This window comes from Mobula birostris, chromosome 8 (genome assembly GCF_030028105.1).
Source record: "Mobula birostris isolate sMobBir1 chromosome 8, sMobBir1.hap1, whole genome shotgun sequence".
In the NCBI taxonomy this organism is placed as follows: Eukaryota; Metazoa; Chordata; class Chondrichthyes; order Myliobatiformes; family Myliobatidae; genus Mobula; species Mobula birostris.
The window spans coordinates 91,036,480-91,063,150 of NC_092377.1; the positions used below are offsets into that span (position 1 = coordinate 91,036,480).

General features: G+C 38.9%; 1 protein-coding gene across 7 annotated transcripts in view; it reads right to left on the bottom strand.

The window, feature by feature from the left end:
• The window catches only part of LOC140201476 (syntaxin-binding protein 5), a 228,458-nt gene that overhangs the window by 155,804 nt on the left and 45,983 nt on the right, over positions 1 to 26,671 (bottom strand). For 6 of the 7 annotated variants that reach the window (XM_072265644.1, XM_072265649.1, XM_072265645.1 and 3 more), the window contains exons 5-7: positions 23,664 to 23,798; positions 19,261 to 19,324; positions 64 to 147 (exon numbers count right to left, since the gene is read on the bottom strand). In XM_072265644.1, the coding sequence (XP_072121745.1) occupies positions 64 to 147; positions 19,261 to 19,324; positions 23,664 to 23,798 (283 nt within the window). Of the gene's footprint in view, positions 1 to 63; positions 148 to 19,260; positions 19,325 to 23,663; positions 23,799 to 26,671 lie in introns of those variants that run through there. The other variant, XM_072265650.1, reaches the window with a different exon arrangement.

Consider the following 26,671-nt stretch of genomic DNA (forward strand, 5'->3'; position numbering starts at 1 on the left):
CTGTAAGGAACATTACAATGCTGTTCATCAGTTCTTCAAGTCCAGCTACAAGTATACATTTACCTCATCATAGCTGTATCTGTACTCTCCTTTTTTTGATTTGAGGTCCCATAATACCAACGTTCCAGATTCAAAACCAATTAAAAGCTGCAGAAACAAAAAAAAGTCATAAGATAACTCAAGAACAACTAAAGCTTACCTCCAGTCACCATCGGCAAGGCCATAATCACAGATACAAAATTTGAACACTGACCCCCAGAAACAAAAGTGGGTAGAATGTTACATTTGTTCTTGGTTCTCCTACCTAAATTGTCATCTCTTACTTTGCTGCAACAGCAAATTGCAAAATTATAGGTGGCTAGGTACCAAGTGAAGACAGGTTCAGCTTTTTTAGCCAGGCTTGAAATTAATGAATAACCTCTTGGATGGTGGAATGGAGCTGTCAGGATAATATTGTTGTATTAAACTTGCAAATACTAGCCTTTTCACTTAACTTGTGGATTACAAGCACACAAATAATTTGGAAATGAGGAAAACTGAACTGCTGTAAACAATGAAACAAATGTAACCTCATGGCTTTAATGATAAGCATGTTGAACATGGATAATAAAACCAAGGGAAAATAAAATTAAATTCAGCAGTATGACAAGAAAAAGCAAGCATGATCTAGAATGGATAAGGGATCAAGTTATTGTAAACGCTTAATGCAAGAGGGAAGTGGAAACAAGAAGCACTCAGCTAAATAAAGTTAGCTGTTAAGTACATCAAAGGTCTGGTTATAGATGAGCCAAGAGTAACTTGTTAGTTTGGACAGTGTTCATAATTCAGCAGTTAAACAAACCCTGGGTGACTAGTAGCCACAATTTAAAAGGATGGTGATAACAAGCACAACAAAACAGCCAACATTAGACTTAAAATTCAGTATGCTGGATTATTATACCTCGAGGGAAAAACAAAATCAGATGGTGACTATATAAATAACACTGAAAACAATTCACTCAGTTGTAAATAACTGCAAGAAGCAATCAGAATTATGGTTATTATTACTGTCTTACATGTGTGAAATTTGTTGTTTTGTGGCAGTGCAGAGAGAAAATTATTACAAATTACAAGATAAACAGTGCTAAAAAGGATTAATGAGGTAGTGTTCATGCACCATTCAGTAATCTAATGACGAAGGTGAAGATGATGTTCCTGAATCATTGAGTATGGTTGTTCAGGCTCCTGTACCTCCCTGCTAATGGCAGTAATGAGAAGAGGGCATATCCCAGATGCTGAGGGTCCTTAAGGAATGATGCCACCTTCTTGAGGCACTGCCTCTTGTAATTCAGTTCATTAGAGCTTCTATACTAGGATGTGGTGCAACTTACATAGAAACAGAAGCTAATGAACAGGACTGAGGAAAAAACCTCCAGATTTAGCTATGAGGGAGCAAGGAAGGCAGAGGGTAGGCAGGTGGGCATTTGAACTAGTAAATGAGAAACGCTGAGGAAACTAAGCACAGCAAGAAAGCGTCCAATGATGCTTTTGCCGAAGAGAAAAGCCAGAAAATGGGAGTATAGCCATACACAACTAAATATAAGAAAATCCCTACTCTCAAAAATAGTCAAACACAGTTTATTTAATTATGGCTGAGGCATTTACAAGTTATCTCAGGACATCATGCCGAATAAAAGGATCCTCTCTGCAATTTTCACAGATACTAGTCTTCAACGAAATTCAATTCTCACATGGCATCAAGAAACAGCTGAGAGTCTTCTTACTCACAAGGCCAATTGACCAGATAATATCCTGGCTGTAGTGCCAAGAATGTGCTCAAAACTGCTGCACCTGTTCCAGGACAGTTACAGTATTGGCAATTACCTGAATGAGGTAAAATTGCTCAAGTATCCCCTCCTTATAAAATGCAGGATAAATACGAGTGGGCTAATTATCATTCAATTAGTCTTTTCTCAATCAAAGCAATGGAAGGTGCCCTTGACAATACTATCATTAATGGTCAGTTGTATTCCAACAGGACCATTGGTTCCAGACTTACTGAAGTTAATAAATGGACCAAAGAAATGAATCTCAGCTGCAAGGTGAGAGTGACATCAAGTGACTTGACTGTGTGTGATATCAACAAGTTAATGGGAATTCAAGTCAAAAGTCTCTAATGACTTGAGTCATAACTGAGAGAAAGGAAGATAGCTGTGGTTATTATGAGTCAATCTCAGCCACAAAATATCACAAAGGAGTTCTTTATGTCAGCACCCAAGCCCCAACTATCTGCAGCTTTTTCATTATTGATATTTTGTACATGCAAAGTCAGAAGTGAGGAGGTTTGCTGAATAAATGCAAGTAATGAAACCCTGATAGCATTAAGGTATAGATGACAAGTAGTCATAGAAATGACAGCCACTGAGCATCTTCATCTCTACCCCACCTACCCTTGACATTTGATAGCACTGTGATTATGTGGTCTCCCACATCAATACTGTGGGTGTTACCAGTGACAAGAGACAGAGACAGAGACAGCTGGATCAACTACATAAACACTGCTGCTACAGGAAAAAATCAGGAGCCCAGCTGGTAGTGACTGACACCTTGCCCAAGCCATATCACCATCAACACAAGAGGGATTGAATGCACTCCATTTCCTGGGATGCTTATAGCCACAGCAACTCTAAAGGCACATATCACTCAAGCTAATGCAACCACCATTATTGGCATCTCATTCCACATCTTAAATGTTTACTCCTTCCACCAAAAAACATATCATGCCTGCAACATGAATCATTAAAAAAAACAAAGTTACTTGACATGCCTATTCTGACAGAACTTCCTAAACCTATTACCTCTACCAGCAAGAAGAATAAGGCCAGCAGTGGTACAGAGTACTCCACCAGCTGTAGGTTCTCGAGTAAGTCAAAATAATCCTACTAGATAAACATATTGCAGTCCTTTCAACATGCCTAGTGTCGTTGTGTGAATGAAGTCACTGGACAGAGTTACTAGCAGATAAAAAGCAGCTTCTTTATTTGGCAAAACAAGGTACAGCAGGCATCATATGGAGACGGTTTCGGTGGAAAGGTCTGCTGGCCCAATGTGGGGCTTGATATTTATTTGCTAAACACAAAAGACAATTCCATATTTACAAAGTATAGACAATGCTTTCTTTTGAAGCTACATACAGACTTCACACCTTCTGATTCACATCCATCCCACAAACACCAGCAGCATCTGGACTGGGATCCACAGCTTTTAGGAATGCATTGTCCAAAACTGAATCCACAATACACTATCAAGGAACCGAAGACTGGTAGCCAAAGTCATTTGCTAAATGTAAATGATCTAAACCCAAAAATCACTCTAACAGTCCCTCCTCTTGGCCCTGGACAAAAAATAAATTTATACCAGGAAGGGCCAACTTAGGAGGCCTACTCAAATAGGGCAGCAAAAAAAGCCCTGCCTTGAAATTTACTCCCCCCCCCCCCAATTTTGTTTGCCGATATCTACCCTAGCATTCTTTAATCGCTACCTACCAAATGTTAAGCAGAGAGATTGCTCCAGAAAGTTGAACAAGCCTTCAGAAATGCAGCTTCTTTCCTGTGCCTGTTGGCTCTTTCCCTGCAGGCCGATTGCAGCTTAATCACATTCCTTGTCTTCACCCCTTCATTTTCTGGTCGCTGAAACTCTTTCTTTACAGGAGCACCCACAGGCCCTCTCATCGATGTACAGGAAGGGGTTTGAGTAGTCTCTATGTCAATGTCTGCAAGGACCTCTCCCCAGTGGCACCCCTTCTGAACTGTCCAGTTTGATCACCAGCCGGACTGCAGAAAGGGCCCAGCTCCTCATTCAGACTGGGGTGACTGCCTTCAGATGCCGTGTGCAGTCTGAAATACCACTGAAGTTGTGGAACTTACTGTCTCTGCTTTAACTTAAAAATCCCTCCCCATCTATCTTCCAATATCTTTTCTATTCTATGCTATTAAACTAATCATCTACCTTCAGAAACCAGCCTTTATTACAGAGTATCATCATCATCACACTTTAGCATGCTATTCACTGTTTTCCGTCATGCTCTCTGCCTTCTGCCTTTGTGTTTCCTTTGGACATGTTTTCATCAGCTGTGGTCAGATCTGGTATGGCCAGCTGGTGTTCCTCTCTTAGGTTTTTTGTAATTACATGGCTACTGGGTACACTTGAACCCCTGCTCTGTCTGTGGGAGCAACAAGAGGGTGAGTCATAAGCTTTAACCTGAGTTCAGTGTTTCCACTGGCTGCCTCATCGAGTCTGCACACAGACACAAGTATTATTCGTTAAGAGTACTATCTGTGGTCCTATCCACCTGGGGGCAAACTCTGGCCTTTCCGGCAGCACCCTCACCATGACTTGTTCGCCAGGCTGTGGAAGGACTATCTCCTTTCCCTCTGGCTCTCTCTGATCAGCGATTCGCTGCTGTTGTTTTGCTCGGTCCTTCAACACTTTAAGTTGGTTACAAAGGTCTTTCACGTACTGTGTCATTCTATCCCTGTAAGCCCTGGGCTCCACACTATAAGGGAGTCGCATTGTTTGCCCCATCAATAATTCGTAGGGGCTGAGACCCAACATGCGGTTCGGGGTTGCGTGCAATCTCATCAGGATTCCTGGTAATACATCAACCCACGTCTTTTCCATCTCAGCTACAGTTTTGCCCAAGGTGTTCCTGATTGTTCGGTTGATCCTTTCTACCATTTCTGAACTCTGGGGGTGGTAGGGTACTTGGAACTGTTGTCAAATCCCTAACAGTCGGCACATTTCCTTCATCATTTCTCCTGTGAAATGTGCTCCCTGATCTGAATCCACCTGAACTGTGGTTCCCCACCTTGGGAGGAATTCCTGAACTAAAATCCGTTCAGCAGTGCTAGCAGTGCAATCCCTTGCTGAGAAAATCTCTACCCACCCAGTGAAGTGATCCATAATTACTTGACAGTAGCTTTCCCCCTGCTTTGGGGTAGGGGCCCCGTGAAGTCCAGCTGGATATTTTCCCAGGGTCCCCTTGGCTGTTGTTGATCTGTCAGCTGTAGCTTTCTGCCCTTACCAGGATTATGCTGAGCATAAATGATGCAACGGCAGCAGAATTTCTCAACATCCCTGCCCATCCCTGACCACCACCAGTCCCTCTGAGGGCAGGCATTACTGCGAGTAAGGCAGCAGAGGAACAAAAGGCAATTGAAATTGCAAGTGTACAGGAAGAAACGACGGAAGCCAGTTCAGTAAAATTATATGAAGAAGTGGAGGCAGAAGAGAAGGAGAAATGGCGAAGAAAGGAAGCACCAGATGAGAGCCGGACACATGGGGAGGAAGGAGTTGTGGCACCACCATGTATTAGGCAGATACTGCTGAAGTTATATCATGCATATTCACTGCCCCTGACTTGTCCATATTATTTCTCCCTTTCCTGAATGTATAAAGGCCTCTGCTTCCCTTAGGATATCTATTCCAAGGATAGTGCCCTCATTATTTGGATATATCCAGAAATACACTGGAAGCTGAACACCCCCACCCCCTGCCAATTTCCAGTATTTGCAACTTGCTTCTTTCTGCCTTCACTGTTTTCCCTCCTACACCCCTAATATTGTTAATATTTAATATTTGTAATCCAGGGAGTGTGAAGCATGATGATTGTACGTTCTAGTACCAATTGTTTGGCGACAATAAAGTATTATATAAATGGCCCATCCAGTTGTTGGCAACGGTGGGTGTGTTATCGATACCGACGCGGGTGAAACTAACATATTGCATTGCCATCCCCCTAATAATGCTGTTATGTACATCTGCGGGTCAGCACTGGCAGTGGGGCCTGCCACCACATCTTCTTCTGACCTAGGAGCTGTCTTTACCAGCTCTATGATTTGACTGGCAGTCAGATTGGTCAGACTGGGCACCAGTGGGTGAGAGTTTGCATGTCTGCTGTAATATTCACCTGTTTTTCTTTCCTCTTTTTTGGACACTGCCCCCAACCATGTCCCAATAGGCCGCACCTGTAGCATATCAACTCCTTTACCCTCCCACGTCTATTCCAGCAGTTTCTTGCTTTACGCCCTGGTCGCCGGCAACCAAAACAAACTCCCTGGCACATCACAGCAGCTGCATCCACTATAGCCACTTTACGATTTCTCTTGCACTTTCTTCGGTTTAGCTCACTGGCCCACGAAACTATCGCAGAGTAGGGTGATCCCACTGTAATGCCTTAAATCTAAAACTTCCTGGTGGGCTGAGCTCAGTCCTTCCTTCATCATTTTCAGGAAGACTTGGTCGTCCCTCCCTGGATTATCCAACCGGAAATACTCCTCATACACTCGATATTTACATTCTGCATAATACGTGGCTGTCTCAGCAGCTCTCCGAGTCCCTGCCATTATCACTCCCCAGTTACTCTTGCCTCCCTCCAGTCGCTGCCTCACTCCTCCTTTAAAGAGCAATATCTTTCTTCACTATTGGCACTCCCGGTAGTTGCCCATGTACCATCCCGCACCCCCTGGCCCATACTGTAAAACATATTCCTTGGGCACTTCGCTTTTACCAACATGTGTATATCTTTAGGGTGCATCTGGTGAATTTCAACCATTTCCTCAAGCTTACGCCAGAATTCCGAATTCCCACATGCCACTTTAAGTGAGGACAACTCAGACAAAATGCTCTGTTTCTCCCTGGGGGTGAAGAGCTTATGAATGGTCGTAATCAAGGTCAAGAGCTGGCTTGGATCATCAGGGTTCTCAACCTGACGTTGCTTGATCTCAATAGGTGCCATCCCATCAGATATATCTGGGTAAAACATCTCTCTGAAATATCTCCACATTAATTCCCACACTACGCAAAATATAAAAGACAGGTGCCAGTTAAACAGCACATACTTAAAACCTCAGAGTATGTACTCTGCAATCTGCCACTTTTGAGCATCTGAACTCATGATGCCTGCTGTATTCATTTTCAACACACTCGCAAAACATATACGCTTGAGATGCAGCTCTCTGAATGAGCATACACGCCCTCACTATGGCGTCCCGAACTGTCGGTAACCACCCTTTCTAACTGGTGGCTCTGTCCCCTCAAACTAACATGCAAAGTTTCCTGTCTTACATTAACACACACACACTTTTATATCTAGCAGTTCAGCTCCCCGCGTTCGTGATACCCCGTTTTCTCATGTACCACCGACCTGAAAAGACCCAAGTGTGAGTGCTATTTTTTAAAAAGAATACTCACCCACTTAGACCGTTAAGATCGCTGGCCACACTATGGGTCACAAAGGCATCCCACTCCTGACACCAAATGTTGTTGCGTGAATGAAACTGCCAGAGAGAGTTACTAGTAGATACAAAGCAGCTTTTTTATTCGACAAAACAAGGTAGAACAGGTATCATATGGAGATGTTTTCAGTGGAAAGGTCTGCTGGTCCAACGTGGGGCTCAATATTTATTTGCTAAGCACAAAGGACAATTCCATATTTACAAAGTATAGACAATGCTTTCTTTTGAAGCTACATACAAACTTCACACCTTCTGATTCACATCCATCCCACAAACACCAGCAGCATCTGGACTGGGATCCACAGCTTTTAGGAATGCATTGTCCCAAACTGAATCCACAATACATTATCAAGGAACCGAAGACTGGTAGCCAAAGCCATTTGCTAAATGTAAATGACCTAAACCCAAAAATCACTCTAACACCGGGGTCTAAATTCTGGTTATACCACACTCAACTGCATTCAACTAAAGAACAAATGCTCATAACATATCCTTTAATCACCTTCCCAGAAGAAACTAAGGATGGGCAACAGTGTTGGCCTTGCAAGTAACATTCACATTTTATGCATATTTAAAATTCTTTTGACTACTTTTGTCAATAAATTCTTCATAGTAACAACCTTTATTGTCTAGCAAATACTCTTCTTCTTACTCACATCACCCCGTCTAAACCTTACGAAAATATCCGAGGACAAAAGCAAATGCAGAGGAGTCAAATGGCCAACATTTTGATTTGGAAATCTTTGCTTTTGCTATCTAACATTGCTAGTGAACATAAATGAACTGTATAATGTGAACCAGTGTAAACATTTCCTGCTTGGTTCTTTTAAATGGACATCCTTGCAAAACAAAAAGCATGGATAAAGACTGTCTACTCCTAAATGCATAACACAGCTCCAACACACCAATTAGATGGCATGTACAATATTTAACTTGCACTAATTGATCTTCTTACTACCTACAGTATCATGCATTTCAAGATTCAAGTTTATTTGTCACATGTACATTGCAGCAAACAGTGAAATGTGTCATTTGCATTAACTTCCAACAGACCCAAAGGTGTTTCGGGACAGCCTGCAAGTGTCACCACACATTCCAGTACCAACAATGCTTGGCATAATAACAAATAACACAACAGGCGACATAACAGCAGAACAAGTCCCATTCTCCTTTCCCATCCATGCAAACACACAGTTCTTTAGCACCAGGATAGGTCTCCAGCGAAAATGACTCAGACCTGCAGAAACCTGGTTCAACTTGGCACCAATTCCCGAATACAGGGTGTCATCAGAACTCATCCCTCCTACCTGTACGGAGCTCTGACTCTGGAACCTGCCAACAACTTGCTGACCTGATGGAATCCACACCTATTCTCTGCCAATCCGACATCTGACCACATCCACATTGCTGGTCTTCAAACGCAGAGCAGAGAATTAAGCCTCCGGGCTAACCTCTAATTTCCTCACAACTCTATACTTAAATCCTAATCTAACCCCTAACTCCCCTCTCTGTCTCCAAACCATCCTTATGATTCTAAAAAAAATACAAATTAAACAATTAAACAAACTAAAAACAACTAAATCTGAGCTGCGTCTCAACGGACATTGCACCTTGGCGCCATCTTGGAAAAGATGATGCATTTTCATGTCCTTAAAAACCAATTAAAAAATGAGCATTATAGGATATAGCACAGCAGAGTTCTAGGAACAGCATCACTAGCTTAATTCTGAACACAATCAGTAGGCACTTTGTTTCAAGGCACTTCCTTATTTAAAAGCTATTTGCTCTAGATTGAAAGTTCTATTTGTCCAGCTTCTACAAATTTGAGAGAGCTGGTTGTAAAAGTGCAGAAGAAAACAAACTGCAGATAAAAATAATACTGAAAACAAGTTGTAAAGAATCTTTGAAAGTGAATTTGTAGATCGTAGGATCAGTTGAGTAGTGAATCAAGAAGCCTGATGGTTGAAGGGTAATAACTATTCCTGAACCTGATGGTGTGGGACCTTAGGTTTCTGTACCTCCTGCCTGATAGTAGTAATGAGGAGTGGGCATGGTCTGATGTGGGGGTCTTTGATGATGGATACTGCTTTCATGAGCAGCGTGCCATCTAAATGTACTTAATGGTGACAAATTTAGTCTTTTGTGTGAGAGAACGTGTTTTACTCATTTTGCTTGACTATAATTCAGTTCACTAATTAGAGATAGGTAATAAAAGATGACCCTCAAATCCTGAAAACAAAATAAATAAAAACAGTACTTCATTTGCTGTCAAGTGCTTTGGAACACTGAGTCATGAAAGATATTGCAGGAGAGTAGGACTTTTTCTTACATTGAATGCTATCCATCACTTGTTTAATTTGCTCCTGTCAATACAGCTTGTTGTTTCCATCAATACAATCAACATAATTTACTCTCTTCCTTAATTTAGCGCCAACTGCAAATGTAGATGTATGAATCACCAATCCTTTAACTAAGTTAGCTGATGAAATGCTGAGGCACTGGTACAGATTGCCAGGGAATGCTTCTTTTCAAAGAACCAGTCAAAGCTTAGCTTTCACAGCCACTTAGTTTCCAACCTCCCAATTTTGCCATCACATGTGGGAGTACTCTCTGTAGTGCAGACATTGACCGTCATCAATCTATTACTTACCATAGTTAAACATTTTGTTCTTTTCATTTTGAAAAACAATTGCTGTTCAAAAATTAGAAACCCTATGTTCTCTTTTAAACAGAAAGTAAGGATCAGCTTCACCCTAAGCGTGCTGTATATTCTGAAATAATATTCCATTACTTTGCAGAAATATTTAATCTTGAAAATTAATTTCGCAAAAGGAAAATAAGATTAGAGAATCTGACTTAATTACTGATTACCTCAGCATTCTGCTGTATTTCATTTACTCAGTTATCTACTGTTAATGTAACCTACAAGTTCTATAATTGTGATGCCCAAAAAGGGATCCAAGCAATTTAATAGCATTTTCTCATTCATTAAACATATATGCATCACTGAATAAGAGATACCATACAAGAGAAATTAGATTTATAGGACAAGCAAGATCTGCTGAGTCTAAACATCAGTTTAGTTTTGCCCCACACAGATACATCTATACACCATGCCTTTAACGACAGTGAGGTATTATGCCCCTACTCACCAAGGATCTGAGAGTTTCTTATCTGCCCTGAAAATTTGACCTGCTATGTTTAAATATATGTGAATCTATAACTAAGCATCTGACTGCTTTTGCATCCTATTCAGTTTTGTATTACACAGTGTCATTATGTTTCTTCCAGTACATTATATTTTACTTATTTTTGTTATTAATCTGAGATGCCATCTTCCCTCTCAGTTTAACAGCTCATTTGAACATGACATGAATTATACTTTCTCAAGGCTAGAACTGATGAAACTGTCATGTGCAATATTGTTATTAAATGAAAAACCCTACAAGACTGTTATACTGGGAAGGTAGTGCAATAACTAACTGCTCCATTATTGGGGCAGTCCTACTAAAATAAAGCTGGCAAACAGAGTGACAAGTGCTAAGGCCAAGCAGTGATGACTGCCAAGTGCAGGGTATTTCATATTGACAGTTACAGTTGATAATAACAACTGAAAATAACTTCAAAGCACCTGCCAAGCTGCTGTTTAATAATGACGATTATATATAATTAGAGAAAACAAATATTAGTGGGAATGATGAAGGGATTTAATTGGACTTCTCTTGTATATTGCATCTTGCTAAGGTTATTCACTGTAACTTTTCCAGCTTCAAAAGATAGGAAAGATCAAAGAAAGAAATTGGTTTCCTGACCTGTATGTAAGATGATGCCACTTTGGGCTAGAAATTAGGACATGTGTTAAGTAAAAATCTGGAAAACCAAATTCAAAACATACTTATGAACATGTACACAAAGAAAAGTTTAGATCAAAGATTGAAGAGAAATTAGGAAAAATTGCTTTTCATAATAATACTTAGGCCAGGTATTACAGACCGGGAGTTACCCTGTAAATCAAGTTAGCAACAAGAGTTCTATAGATTACAGTTTGATTTTACGCATACAACTTGCATGCAAGTTATTCGCTACTTATTGCATTTTTTGGCAGGAGTTATCCTGTTATTTTTGGGTGAAATGCTGTTTGTTGTTTCATTTTAACAAACTGCATATGTCCTACTCTACCTCTAAATCATTGGCTGGTATTCAATAAAGACTGTGCTTTTAAAAAAAATTGCTGTTGGAACACGGATGAGTTGGCACTGTATACTAGAAGAGAACGCAACAGTTGAAAAAGGAAAGGCCATAAAAAGTGAAATTTACATTGGATTACTCCACAGCTATTACAAACATGACAGATCAAGTGGGCTGTTGCATTGTAATGACTATGGTTAAGGATGTTGGGAAGAGCAGAAACAAACATTTGTTTCTGCTCTTCTGTGGTGATGCAGATCACTGCCAATGTGTAATTAATGTGTGCTATATTTTACTGTGAAAGAAATGGAAATAGGTTTCATGAGATGAACAATCTATTAAGTTACATAACATGATAAAAATGCTCTCCGTAGCCTAGATTCACTTATGACTGGGAATGCCAACCTAAGCACATTCACAAATTTCTGTAGAGGTAGTAAAATGATTTTCCAGTGTAGGTACAGCGAGTACAATCAACCCCTCATTATGGGGAGGAATTGTACCCCTAGAAAATGGTCCAAATTGTGATTTCCCCAATGCGAAGAAGCTTAATCAAACTCATGTACTTATTTACCATCCTCCTCCCACACAGTTTAGTTGGAGCAAACTTTATTCCATATCTCAAAATTTTGAATAGTGATTGTGAATTTTTAAAGGCAAATTTCTGATAACCAAATGGCCATAACACGGGATCATTTTTAATCAGTAGTCAGCCATTTTGTTCCTTCATTAGATTCTACATATTTTATATCTTCTGTAGCTTAACTGTACGCAGATCTGGTTGGTCAGCAACCAGATTCAACGTAGTCTTACTGCCTGGACAAAATTATCCAAGACCAGCCCTAGGAAACAATTCCCGATGGCCAAACTTTTTAATTCCAATCCCCACTCCAATTCTGCCCCACTTCTACTGCCACTCTCAGGGTAGGGGAGCAAAACCTTATTCTGTCTGGGTAGCCTCCAACCTGATGGCATGAACATTGATTCCTCTAACTTCTGATAATATTTACCCACCCCCCACCCTCTTCTTCCATTCATTCCCCACTCTGGCTCCCCTCTTACCCCTTCTCTTCTCCCTAATTGCCTATCACCGTCCCCTGATGCCCCTCCTGTTTCCCTTTCTCCTATGTTCCACTCTTCTCTTCTATCAGACTCCTTCTTCTTCAGCCCTTTACTTTTTCCACCTATACCTCTCAGCTCCTCATTTTATACACCCTCTCCCATCCATCTGGCTTCATCTATCACATTCCAGATTGTACTCCTTCCCCTCCTCCACCACCTTATTTTTCTCCCTTCCTTTTCAGTCCTGATGAAGGGCCTTAGCCTGAAACGTCAACTTTTCATTCCTTTCCATAGACACTGCCTGACCTGCTGAGTTCCTCCAGTATTCTGAAGGTGTTGCTCTGAACTTCCAGTATCTATAGATTCTCTTGTATTCAGTATCTACACATTTACTTTGAAAGAACATGTTTTATCAAACAGTCAACAGAGAAATATTGTGCAATGTGCAAACATTAACAGCACAGTTGCCCAATATTTATATTTGAGTAATCTATCACTTGAATCATTTTATGAAAGAATTTAATATGTAGCTTTACTTCAAATTCCATTATCAAAATGCTTTTGCCTTCCTCTCTGTAAAACAGCAAGGCAATACATTTTATGCATCGTTGCCCTGAAACAAAAATATAGTTTGGAATTCAATATATAAACAAAGAATAACTAGCACAGCAATTGTTAAGGTCATATACAGTACTTTTCACAGAAGTCTACCTAGTTGGAAGAAAAACTAAACTTCAGAGTCCTAGCACAATGCAGCACAGAAACAGACCCATTGGCCTACCTAGTCCGTGCTGAACCATTAATCGTCTAGTCCCATTTATCTGCACCTGGACCATAGCCATCCATACCCCTCCCATCCATATACCAATCCAAATTTCCCTTAAATGTTGGAATCGAGCCTGCATCCACCACTAGTGCTGGCAGCTTGTTCCACACTCACCACCCACTAAGTGAAGATCCCCTTAAAACATTTCACTTGCCGCCTTTAATCTATGACCTCTAGTTGCAGGCTCACCCAATCTAAGAGGAAAAACACTGCTTGCATTTAACTCCATCTGCACCCCTCACAATTTTGTATACCTCTATCAAATCTTCCTTCAATCTTCTATGTTCTAGGGGAATAAAGTCCTAACTTATTCAACCTTTCCCTATAATTCTGGTCCTCAAGCCCCTGCAACATCCTTGTAAATTTTCGCTGTGCTCTTTCAAGTTTATTTATATTTTTCCTGTAGGTAGGTGTCTAAAAGTGCACAATACTCCAAAATTAGGCCTCACCAATGTCTTATACAATTTCAACAAAACATCCCAACTCCTGTACTCAATACATTGATTTATGAAGGCCAATGTGCCAAAAGCTTCTTTTACGACTATCCTACCCGTGACACCACTTTCAAGGAATTAGGGATCTGTATTCTCAGATCCCTCTGTTCTACTCTCACTGTCTTACCACTCACCATGGGTCTCGACCCAAAATGTCAACTATACTTTTTCCATAGATGCTGTCTGGCCTGCAGAGTTCCTTCAGCATTTGTGTGTGTTGCTCTTCCATATAGTACCTACCCTGGTTGGTCCTCCAAAGTGTAATACCTCACACTTGCCTGCATTAAATTCCATCTGCCATTTTCCAGACCATATTTCCAGCTAGTCCTGATCCCTACACCCCCAATCTTGGTGTTATCTGCAAATTTGCTGATCCAGTTTACCACATTAGCATCTAGACTATTGATATATAGATGATAAACATCAACAGCTCTGAACTCTGCGCACACCACTAGTCATAGACCTCCACACATCACCACCACTGTGGCTTCTCCTGCGAAGCTAATGTCAAATCCAATTTACAACCTCCCATGTCCCTTGTCAAAGGCCTTGCTAAGTCCATGTAGACAACATCCACTGCCTTGTCTTCATCAACTTTCCTGGTAATTTCCTTGAAAAACTCTAAGATTGGTAAGACACAATGTACCACACAAAAAGCCATGTTGACTCTCCCAAATTAGTCCCTGTTTATTCAAATACTTATATATTCTGTCCCTTAGAATACCTTCTAATAACTTCCAATATGGATGTCAGGCTGACCGGCCTATAAATCCCTGGTTTATTCTTACTGAGCCTTTCTTAAACAACAGAACAACATTATCTATAAATCCCTGGCTTATTCTTACCAAGCCTTTCCTGAACAACAGAACAACATTATCTATAAATCCCTGGCTTATTCTTACCGAGCCTTTCCTGAACAACAGAACAACATTACCTATTCTCCTGTTCCTCACCCATGGCCACCCATGTGGTGGTGGTGGTTAGGATAATAATCAATTACCTTGTCCATGATGGTGTTGAGTTTTTCAGATAATTAGAGCTGTACTTGACTGGGTAAATGGAGGATACTCTATTGTATGGAGACATAAAAGTCTGCAGATGATGAATCTGGAGCAACAAACAAAATGCAGGAGGAACTCAGCAGATCAGGCAGCATCTCTCAAGGGATATGGACATTGCTTCAGGTCGAAACCCTTCGTATGGGCATCAGTTAACTGTGCGTTTCCCTTGACCAATTCTGCATGACCCACTGAGCTTCTCTAGCAATTTGCTTGATATTCTGTTATATTTCTGATTTGTGCCTAGCAGATATAATCGAAAGACTTCAAGACAGCATGGTGAATCACTCACTGCAGAATATGCTGACCTGCTCCTACTTCTGTGAACAGACCATGACTGAAAAGAGGAAAACAGCAGTGACTTAGGTAGAAACCAAACTGAATTTCGGTCAGCATGTCGACGGTAAGTTTTATTTGCTAGCACTATTGATAATAACTCTATTAATTGAAATAGGCAGATGAAGGGAATCCACACAACCCACAGCAGAATTCTGACTGCTAGTCAAATGTTAATCCATGGTGCAACAGGATTTCTGATCTTTTGATTTTTCTATTATTTCAAACAACCTACTGGGAAAAAAAATCAGATGAAGTCTGAGTATCAGAATAAAAGCTATTTTACATAGATGGAATCTGAAAATGGCCATTAAACAGAAGATTTTACTTAAAAAAATATTTAATTTTACTTCAAGATGACACTATGCTCTCTTATCCACCAAAGGAAAATTTAATGTGACTCTCAAAATTTCTCTGTTAAAAATTCTTCGAGTAACAGGATTATAATTTGGTGTGCCCACTTGATATATTTTAGAAATTAAAAAAAAAATCACTCATCTATTGCGTGAGCAAAAGAAAATAAATGAAAAGGTGAATGTCTGGAGCAGTCCAAAGCCAAACTCTAGGATGTCCTTCATGCAGCAAAATTGAGGGTTTTTTTTAAACCACATACTTGCCCTGCAACTTCATCTTCTAATATTTTAAAACCCCCAATCCGTTTCTCCCCACCTATGCCAAGGACTTGAAACATGCTATCCATCTACAAGTTAAAATCACAAACACAGAAAGCTTACATTTATTGACCACTCCTCTCCATGCAAATAAGCCTATTTTCAATCTGAGGTCCTCAGAGTAAAAGAAAATAGCTGTTTGATGCTATGACAATAAGTTGTTTATTAGTCAATCAGTACTCAATTGATTTGAAGATATCACAAAGAGTCTTCTGTTTTTCAGTGGCAGAATTATATATTGTGACACTGGGGTAAAAAGCTACCATCAACTGATTTTAAACCATGAATATGTTTTCCTATAAGAATTGAGCAACTTTGAAAAGATAGGTAACACTTTTTCCCCTTGTATATGATTGAAGAGCCCCAGTATACCCTCTCCACAAAAATGGTGGCTATTACTTCAACTAACTTTCATTTTGTCAGACAATGTGATAAAAGGATACAGAGCCTCTACTGATCAACTTTGATCGACTGGATCTATGATTTATGTCAGTTACCAAATGGCATCACACAATTTTTATGGATTAAGGAGCAAACCTCAAGTACACACTGAATGATGAATGACCAAGAACAACTCACTGCAAGCAAGGGTTAACAATGTGATCAATGAAACAAAGCAAGTTTCCTGCAGATGTTTTCAGAAAGATCAAGATCACATTAAGATAGTTTTAGTTTGGCAACACTAATTTGATTTACGACAATTTCAAATAGCGAAAAGCCAAAATAAGATTAGACTTTTGTCAGCTCAAGTAGGTTACTTCCAGGGAATATGATGACTTTATAATTTTTGAAATCACATGGCAAAATGAATCTGTTGTATTAAAGGACAAGGTGGTATTCCATTATTTCATTGCAAACTCCACAATGAAATAGCTTGGGAGGTTAAATAGTCTTAGAATGAGTCATATAAAGTTGCTGACATTTATTCTACAGACAGGAAGATGGCAAGCTTTCATGTCCTATAAATGGAGAGAATCAACATTGTGCAAGATTAATCTAAGGGAAATAACAACAGAACTTCTGTCATATTGTGCAGTTACATCCTATGGATATTTCACAATGCTTCACCACAAATTAACTATGTTGAGTAGTCCCTGCAATAACAAAGGCAAACAATAGCCAATTTGCATGCAGCAAGGTCCCAACATGTAGCATTCATACAAAGGACCAAGAAATCAATTTTCGATGCTGATGCAAGTACAAAATGTGGCCAGAAAAATTAGGATAGTTCCATACTTTTCTTCCAGTACGGCCACATGAAAAGATAGACTGGACACTGGACAATCATTTAACCCTACATTCAAAAAGTGGGGCCTCCACAGTTGAGCACTGAGGTGGGTTTTATTCATTTTAATATGCAATTTGCAGCTTCTTCCAACTAATTTCGATAAGAATTTATGCCTTCCACACATCCATAAGATTTTTAAGCTCACAATCAATCATTTATACATTCAATTGTATAGGTATATTCAGCCCATTTTACAGGTGGCACAAAAACACTTGCAGGAACTAAGGCTCCTGTATCGCTAACTTCAAAGACAATAACTGGTGCATTAGATGCTTCCAACATAGTTTCCTCACAAGTCTACTGGCTATAGATGGCTCTGGATGCTTAAAAGCATCTCTGAGAAGTTGCCCAAAATTTTGCAAATGTTTCACTGTAGTTCAAGGTCTAGACTTACCAGTTACATACACATCTGCATGATCTGAGAACCTGGTAGCCTTAGCATTTCTGAAGGCAGCACAGGTATGGAAACACAACTGGAAAAATACGCAGTGAAGAGGCAAGTGATATCCATATCTAACATTGCAAATAAAAGGCACCTAACTGTCTCCTATATGCCACAAGTACACTGGCACATCAAATTTCTTGTCCTAAAGGTAGATATTCTTCAGTTTAGTCATTGTATTCATACTTTTCATTGCTGGAAAGAACCTGAAATTGATGCCCAATAGGAATCCCTTCTTAATTGGTACTTACTATTTTTTTCCTAGCATTGTACTCTACATTTCACTAATTGTCTTTTGTGCATCACAATTTTATACTGCTCACCACCAGCATCCATGATTTCAGCTGAACAGGTCTGATTCCTGGAATTCTTTCCTTCGAACTTTCTTAAATTATTTTTGCCTCTGATATAATAAAAGCTTCCCTCTTTATATACAGCACAATGTGAAATGTGATTAATATTCCTATGAAACATCTTGGAAAATGTTAAAAAACTATTTCAAAAACCTAATACAAGTGTCTGTTTCAGACGAAGGTATCCTTAGGTCTTTTATACTTAGAATTATATTTAGAATTAGGAAAAAGCACAGAAGGCTTTATTGCCTCTAGTTTAACTGTTCTTTCACTGTTTTCTTGTTTCAGGAAGATTGAGCAGATTCTGAAAAGCTGATTTTCCAGAAAATACTTAAAGCTGATAACCAATTCTTTGAAATTTTAAAGCAGTTATACAAAATTTTATGTGTATGATGTGTTAACATAAACTGATGCTTTTGCAATACTATTGCTAAAATCGTGCATCGCAAACTCTTATCACTGAATCAGATAGAAACAAAAACTGGGCCAGAAAATTCTATTTGTCAATACAATTTTATACAGCAACATAATCCATATAAAAGTAAAAATAAGTGCAAACACAAATATAGAACAAATGAAAGTATAACATTACAAAGAGGTTTCACTAGCTTTAGTCCTGGATGAAGGAGACATTTTAATGTTTTACATTTAGAATTTAGAAGAGAGTTAATTTTAATGAAACATTTAAATTTTGGGGGTCTTGACACTGTACATGTAATTTTTCCTGGGGTGTGGGAGAAGTATTTCTACTATCCGAAGATTATCAATCTCCAGAGAGCACTGGTCGTGATATTTCAACATAAGGAAATGAACGAGCACCAGGCAAGGAAGTGGTGGTGAGGCTAATCACCAGATCAGCCATTATCTTACTAAATGTTGCAGCAAGCTTGTGCAGCAATAGCATGCTTATTTTTGTTTCCTCATTTTATACATTTTTCTGAAAGTAAACTTTTAGTATTTCACTAAAAACTATAGATATCCAAAACTAAACCTTGCAGTGAACAAAGGTGATTGGATCATTTGATTGGATCAATGACAAAAGAAGTTAATGAAATAGTTTGGAACGAAAGTAATTAACACGCATAAAAGGGTACAGTTTAGATGGAATGTAGCCAAGAACAGGAGAAAACTGGTATAATGAATGTAGGATACTAGGTGAACATATGAATGATATAACACATTCAAAATCCAACCCCAACAAAAGTATTGCATATTTCTTTGCCACTGAGGCAATAATTAACCAGTTACCCTTTGAGCAAATCATATACCTTGCCTTCATCCATTGGGTTGTCACTGATGTGAACAATGAGTCCCGGGTGGGTTTTTGATGATCTGCAATTAAAACGCTTTTTGTGAAAAGGGGGAAAATGTAGTTGCATAATACTTTCAAACAGTACAGGAAAATGATTATTAGATAATAACATAGTTAAACACTATTTACAGCAACAACTGCACACAGCTTCTGAAGGTTGAAAGGAACAAAGCTATTAAATTATTCAGCTTCCAGTATTGTCTTCCTGAACAAAATGACTTTGATGCACTTACTAATCATCTCTGCCCTGCTCATCCCATAATTTTGATTGAAGTATTTTTGATATGAATATCACCATAGCTATGGACCATATAGTTGGCCCAATATGCAAACTTATATTTCACAATTATTTACAGTTAAATATTTTGTTAATTTATTCAAAAATATTCAAAGCAATGCTGGAGTCTGGGTCAAAGGCTAGTGTGACGTTATTACAACTCAGGTGTGGAGTTTGGAGTTCAGAGTTCAGTCCCAGCGTCCTCTGCAAGGAGCCTCTCCATGTCCTTCCTGTGGAATATGTGGGTTTTCTCTGGGTGCTTCATTTTCTTCCCACAGTCCAAAAATGTAGAAGGTAGTTACTGGTTATTGTAAATTGTAACGTGATTAGGTTAAGGTTAAATAGGGGTTGTCAGGGGTTGCTGGGTGACGCTGCTCAAAGGGCCTACTCCATGCCATACCCTAAACAAATAAATAAATGAATAAATGAATAATAAAAACTGAATGCAGGTCAAAAAGCAGCTGCTGGACAGCAGACCAAGAAACCAGCTGAACAATTATTTCAATCAGCTGATCAACACAAGATAGCAGTAGACTACCCATACAGATTTTATATCAACTGCCTGTAAAGATCTTCATCAAACAAAAAACTTCTAATTTCAGAGAACTGGATTAATATAACATCTTTAATATGGCAAGGTAGAATGGCAATATAGACATAATTCAGATGAAAAACTGGGCTTCAAAAAGATCAAAGAAACCAACTGCTGGAGAAACTCAGCAAGTCAGGCAGCATCAATAGAGGGAAATGGACCATTGTCATTTTGGATCAAGACTCTTCATCTGAACTAAGATGTCTCAACCCAAGTGATTAACTGTCCATTTCCCTCCATAGACCCTGCCCTACTGCTGAGTTCCGCCGCATATTGACCCTCCACCCCCACCCCACCCTCCAGCATCTGCTGTCCCATTTCTCTAGGCTTTAAAGATGCTATTAAAGGGATGGGAGACACATATTTAAAAGAGAGAATTCCAATTCCAAAGCATTAAGTCTGGACTGTTGGAACATTCAAGAATCAAGCCAAAGTATAAAACTATACAAGGGTTTTAGAACCGGAGGTCATTCTGGAACTGAGGTGGAACAAGTCTTTGAAGGAATTTCAGGAAGAATGAAAATTTTATAAATGTGTGATATCAGAAGGACTGGAGTTAGGGTAATACGGAAAGGTAGTGGTAACAAGTCTGCAAGACTAGAATGAGTGCATGAAAACCAAATGTTTTCTAGACAAATTGGAGTTAATGGAAAGTAGCAAATGAGCTGCCAGTTAGAAGTCCAAGCAAGCTTGTAGTGCTAACAGCAGAACTAAGGGGCTTACCCACAGCTGGAATAAAGTAAGAATGGAGCACATTTCTGCAACGGAAAAAACAAGATGGAGATGCATTCATCAAGATTGAGCCAGGACAAAGTATTATAATGTTATAGAGATGGGAATAGTCAATCTAACAACAAATAATTGTCCTAGTCACTTTTCTTGTGATTGTAAGACCATGTTGGATATTGGTGGCATGGAAGTCCAATTCATTAGTTTATTGGCAAACTATAGGGGAGCAGCGTGGCCTTGGTTGCAGCGAGGACTAGGCCTCAAGCCACTGTCACGTGTTTGCAATGTCCCGGGGGTGGCGTCAGAGTTGGGTGCTCCAGTGGAGTGCAGAAGGCACCATGGAGCGGCGTCATACTGGAGCCTGTGCTGACACGCAGTGTTCACTTGGCAGGAGGCTGGCTTTATTGTGTTCCAACTGCAGACTGCTGCAACATTCATGACTCAGGGACTTGGACCTTTTTTTTTGTGTGTATATTACTGCTATGTTGTATGTGCTTGCAGTTTTATATGTGCTATGTGCCTTGTGCTGTATATGTCTGTTGGTACTGTGCTTTACACAATTCCAGAGTAACACTGTTTTGTACTAATAAGTATTCATGTATTGTTGAATGACAATTAAACTTGAAATTGGTGAAGCAGATGTGGTCAAAGACAAAATTTAGGTTCCACTTGGCTTCAAACGATTTCTAGTAAAGTCAATGCTTCCCATACTTATTTTTTTTTCATCCAAGATTATTTAATGTCATTATCAGTACACAAGTGTAAAGGAAAAGTGTGAAAAATCTGAAGTCAGAGAAATGATGGTGAAGTGAAACAACGTGTCATCAGCTGGTGCAGAGCCTGCTATATTTTAAAATTATACTGTTGAGGGGAGTTGTTACCCATCCACACAATGATGCTCCAATCTTGTATAATCCAGTCCTCTAGATAATATGGCAGGGATTATACTGGTTCTTCTGATTAGTTTCTGAACCTGCCAATGACATTTCATGCTCTTCAGATCTCCCACTGCTTTTAGCAATTCCCTCAGTTAGGAAGTACATGCTTCTATCCTTTAGGTTGACAGACATTTAATTGCCATAGCTTGAACCATTTACTCAAGCACCATTTCTTCATGGTTTAGTACTTCTATCTACATTGCTTAAACAATGTTCATCTTAGCACCATCAGCAACCTTGGCCATCTGTGTTTCTATACTATCATTAATAAACAGTGAATATTTGATGACTCAATACAGATTCTCGCAGGACCTTGGTTATGGCCTGCCAATTTGATTACCTCCCATTTACCCTATTATTTGTCTCTACTGCCTAGTCAATTTTGCAGACAAGTCAATAATTTGCTTTCAAATTCCAAAAGTTTAATTTTACTTGACAGCACTCAGGGTCTTTATCAAGTGCTTTCTTGGTCCACGAAAATACCATCGAAAATAGTTCCGTCTGCTACATCAGTCAACCAAAAAATTTAAATCAGTTTTGTTAAACATAACCCTTCTTTTACAAACAAATGCTTGTCAAAGTGTTCAAGCACTTTACCCTTAATTATGAACTATTTCCTAAAGATTTTATGCCAAATGGATTATACTGATTTTCTTCCATCATCCTTAGACAACAGAATGGCATACAAGTTTCCAACTGAAAGAGTAGTTTCCAATTCAAGTTGAGATATTGTCCTATTTACAAATACAGTGTGGTACAGGTACAATGGAAAAAACTTGAACTCCTGCCTATAGAGGAATGGGCAACAAAAGCAGAAGATTAAGAAAAAGAGAAAAATAAGGGCATGAAAGTTAGAAAATTAATGAGGATAAAGAAAAATTTAAGTGAATGACAAAGAAACATCCAAATGTGCTCAAAAGTGAACACAGGAAAGTCTGAATTACCTGTAATATATATTTATTGAATCAATTCATAGTAAACATGACTAAACAAGCTGTATAAATATCCAGCGAAGCTGGTTTTAAATCTACTTCCATCTTGCAGCCAGAATCTTGCTAACTTCTCAAAGTTGCTTTGAGAGAAGGGAAATAGAGATGAAGAGTTAAAGATAGTTGAAATGCTGATCAGATGTGATTGAATTAAACAACTGAACAGGAATGGAAGGGTTGAAATTGTCCATTTTTGATCCCATGTCTTAAGCAGTTATGTGAACAGCCTCACAAACAGAACACTTTCCTGTGATAAATATCACTAGTACTTCTTGAAGATATTAAACTAACAAATCCACTTGCAGTGGTAAAATAAAACACAGCTGGAAATACAGTCCCTGACTATACATGTACGTGCTAATTCACTACACACTTTTGCCTCCCTCCATAGCTTAATTAGGGTGTATAAAAACTGGCCTTGGCCTTCCTGAAATAACCTCCTGAAGATTTTTGAAGTGTAGCTAACTAGAAGAAAGAAATCGAAACATGACAGCTAAATGAAACAATAATTTCACATGACAGGGGACCTTACCCATCCTGCCTTGTTTCAACTATTTTGGATGAGGCATCTTTTCAATCTAACAGTACTCAGAGGCTTGCATATAAAAGAAATTCACTATTACTTGAACTAAAATAGGCTTTAAACTTTCAAATATGATAAGGAAAACTAACTGACAAAATATTTCATGATTGATACAGCAAGCTAAATTATCTGAACTGGGGTTGCGGACATAAATGGAACTTCAAGTTGTAGACAAAGATAAAGACACACATGCCTTGCTCAAGATATATAACATTTCCTGCTTGGAAATATGTTAAGAATGAAGCACTTACAATTCAATGGCTTTATTCCACATAATGACATAGCCTGAGAGTGTGAAGGACTCCACATTAACGATATGTACATTCCCTCTTTCTGTGCCGACGTATAACCATTTACTCTGGAAGGGCAGATGGCAAAATGTTATCCTGTAGAGAAGAGGAACACTGAATGAAAATCTCATTGAAATATTGTACAATATTCATACATGTAGCAATAGATATACACCAATGCCTGAAAACATTCTAAACAGAAACACGACTTTTTTTTAGGGTTGGTATTCTGGTAGTTGCAGTGGAGGGATAATACTCCACAATTTGAAAGTGTAAATTACATGAATGATCATGAAAATTTAAATAACATGTTGAGTGACCTTGAAAAGTACTGCTTTTAGAAGCCTACTTGCAAGCCAAACAGCTGGCATTAATAACTCAAAATAATTAGAGATTACTTCCATAAGATATTAAGAGTAAAGTCAATAGCGATAAACCATTATGAGTGTATATTTTCTGATTATTTTACCCAATACTATAAGAAGAGTCTTTGCTGCATAGGACATAACCATTAGCAAATTTCAGTTTCTTTATGGTCTTTATCACAACCATGACCTTGTGTCACTGCAAGCATTCAGTGTACACAAGTCTCCAAATACAACACCATCATAATAATTTTGGAGAATATAAAGAAAATAAGTCTTCAGATAGGGAAATCACCATAGATTTCAGCAGTCAGAAGCAAACTGAATCCAGAGCAACAGCTTATTGAGGTATCTTTGATATTTAGCTAGCCAATTAGCTGTTATACATAAATGAATTATTCTTCCTAAAACATCTAGAAAATGGCAGGTGCATTTGCCATGTTAAAACAGCATAAAGGTCATGGAATCACAGAACAATACAGCACAGATACAGAACTTTCAACCTAAATTGTCCATGCTGACAATGGTGCTCACCTAGCTTGTCCCAATTTCCTACGTCTGGCTGTATCCCTCCAAGACCAAGTGCTTCTTAAGTGATACTACTGTAACCACCTTAACTGCTTCTTCTTGTAGCTTATTTCACATAATCACGCTGTGCATGAAAAAAGTTGCTTGAGTCCCTTCTAAATCTTTCATCTCTCACCCTCCATCTATGCCCTCCCCCCTCTAGTTTTGGCTTGTTCACATCCATGCCTCTAGTCCTCTTTAACACTTTGTTAGGTTGCCCCTCATTCTCCTACGTTCCAAGAGGTTGACCTACCCTGGCCAACCTCTCCCCATATTTCAGGCCTTCTGGAGTCAGAGTCATAGAGCACTTCAGCAGAGAAACAGATCTTTCAGCTCACCTGATCTGTGCCAAACTGCTAGTCTGCCTAGTCCTATCCACCTGGACCACAGGCCTCCACACTACTCCTGTCCATGTACTTACCTAAACTTCTCTTAATCAAACCCATATCCACCACTTCTGCTAGCAGCTCGTTCCACTCTCGCACCACTCTTTGAATAAAGTTTGCCTTCAGATTCCTCTTAAATATTTCACCTTTCACCCTTAACCCTCTAGATCTTGTCTCGCCCAACCTCAATGGAAAAAGAATGCTTGCATTAAATCAGGTTTGCTCGCTATAATTCTACATAGGAAATTCATTGGTAATGTTTCACATTGAGATATCCAGGTACACACATATATATTAATAACACAAACATTGATCCTGCCTTTTTAGTACAGTCTAATTCAGCATGAGGAAAGTCTAATATTCAGAAGGCTATACAACATGACACTCATTTGATATATTTGAGTTGCATTTCCCATTAGGTGAATGGGTGGATTCATAATAATGATATTGGCTCACTTAAAATAAAACTGTTCTATCTTCTAGTTAGTGAAATGCAGTGAAAGTTGAGTTCTTTATGAAGAAATCTGCTATTCAAATAAATGTAAAATCACACAGCAGAAATATCAGACACATTATTACTGAATGATTGCACCTGTTTCAAGCTGTGGGCCATATCATAGAAACTTTCATAAGAATGTTGAGTGTATTAAGGGAGACACGGACTTTTGGGCAATTTTAAGCTGCTACAATAATAGTCAATTGCACTGGTCAGAAAAGACTGATGCCTCTGTTCATATTAATGGTGAAGCACTGAACTCCAATTATTTCAAACATGGCAGGTGATACCTCTGGCTCCCATAATCTTCACATTCTTTTCATCTATTGTTCTGGAATACTGTATCTGCAGTGCAATATGAAGAAACTGAAATGAAACTTTCAAGAATGTTAACCAATGAATTTTAATTCATTCATACAAATATACAGATAAGGAGTAGGCCTTTTGCCTTCTTCTTTGCCATTTAATGAGATCAACTTCACACTCCCATCCATCTTCAGTAAGCTTTCATGCCATTGTTTATCAAAACTCTTCTTCCACTTTTTAAAACATATTTAAAATTTATATTCTTCTCAAAGAATGGTAGAAACAGAGTCTCAAAGTCATATAACCTACGAAAAATATTGTCCTATCTTTTTCTTAAATAGATGACTACTTATTTTTGAACAGTGGCTCCAATTTTAAATTCTTCCACAGAAGAAAACATCCACCCTGTTAAGACCCCTCACGATCATATTTCAATCAAGTTCCTTTACCAAACTTCACCAAATACAAGCCTAGCAAGGCTAACTTTTTCTCATAAGATAATCCACCCATTCCAGGAAACAGTTGAGTAAATGATCTCTGAACTGCTTATAATTCATTAACTCCTTCCCAAAATAAAACCAATAACAAACACCATTACTCTTGATGATGTGTCACCACTGCCCTATATTCAAGATTGTTTAATTTCATGAAAAGTACACAAGTGTAAAGAAGAACAAAACAGTTGTTTCTCTGGATCCGATGCATCACAAAGAAAACAAAAGATAAGGAACATAATAATATAAAAAACAATAAACACATAAACACGAGGAAATCTGCAGAAGCTGGAATTTCAAGCAACACACATAAAAGTTGCTGGTAAACGCAGCAGGCCAGGTAGCATGTCTGGGA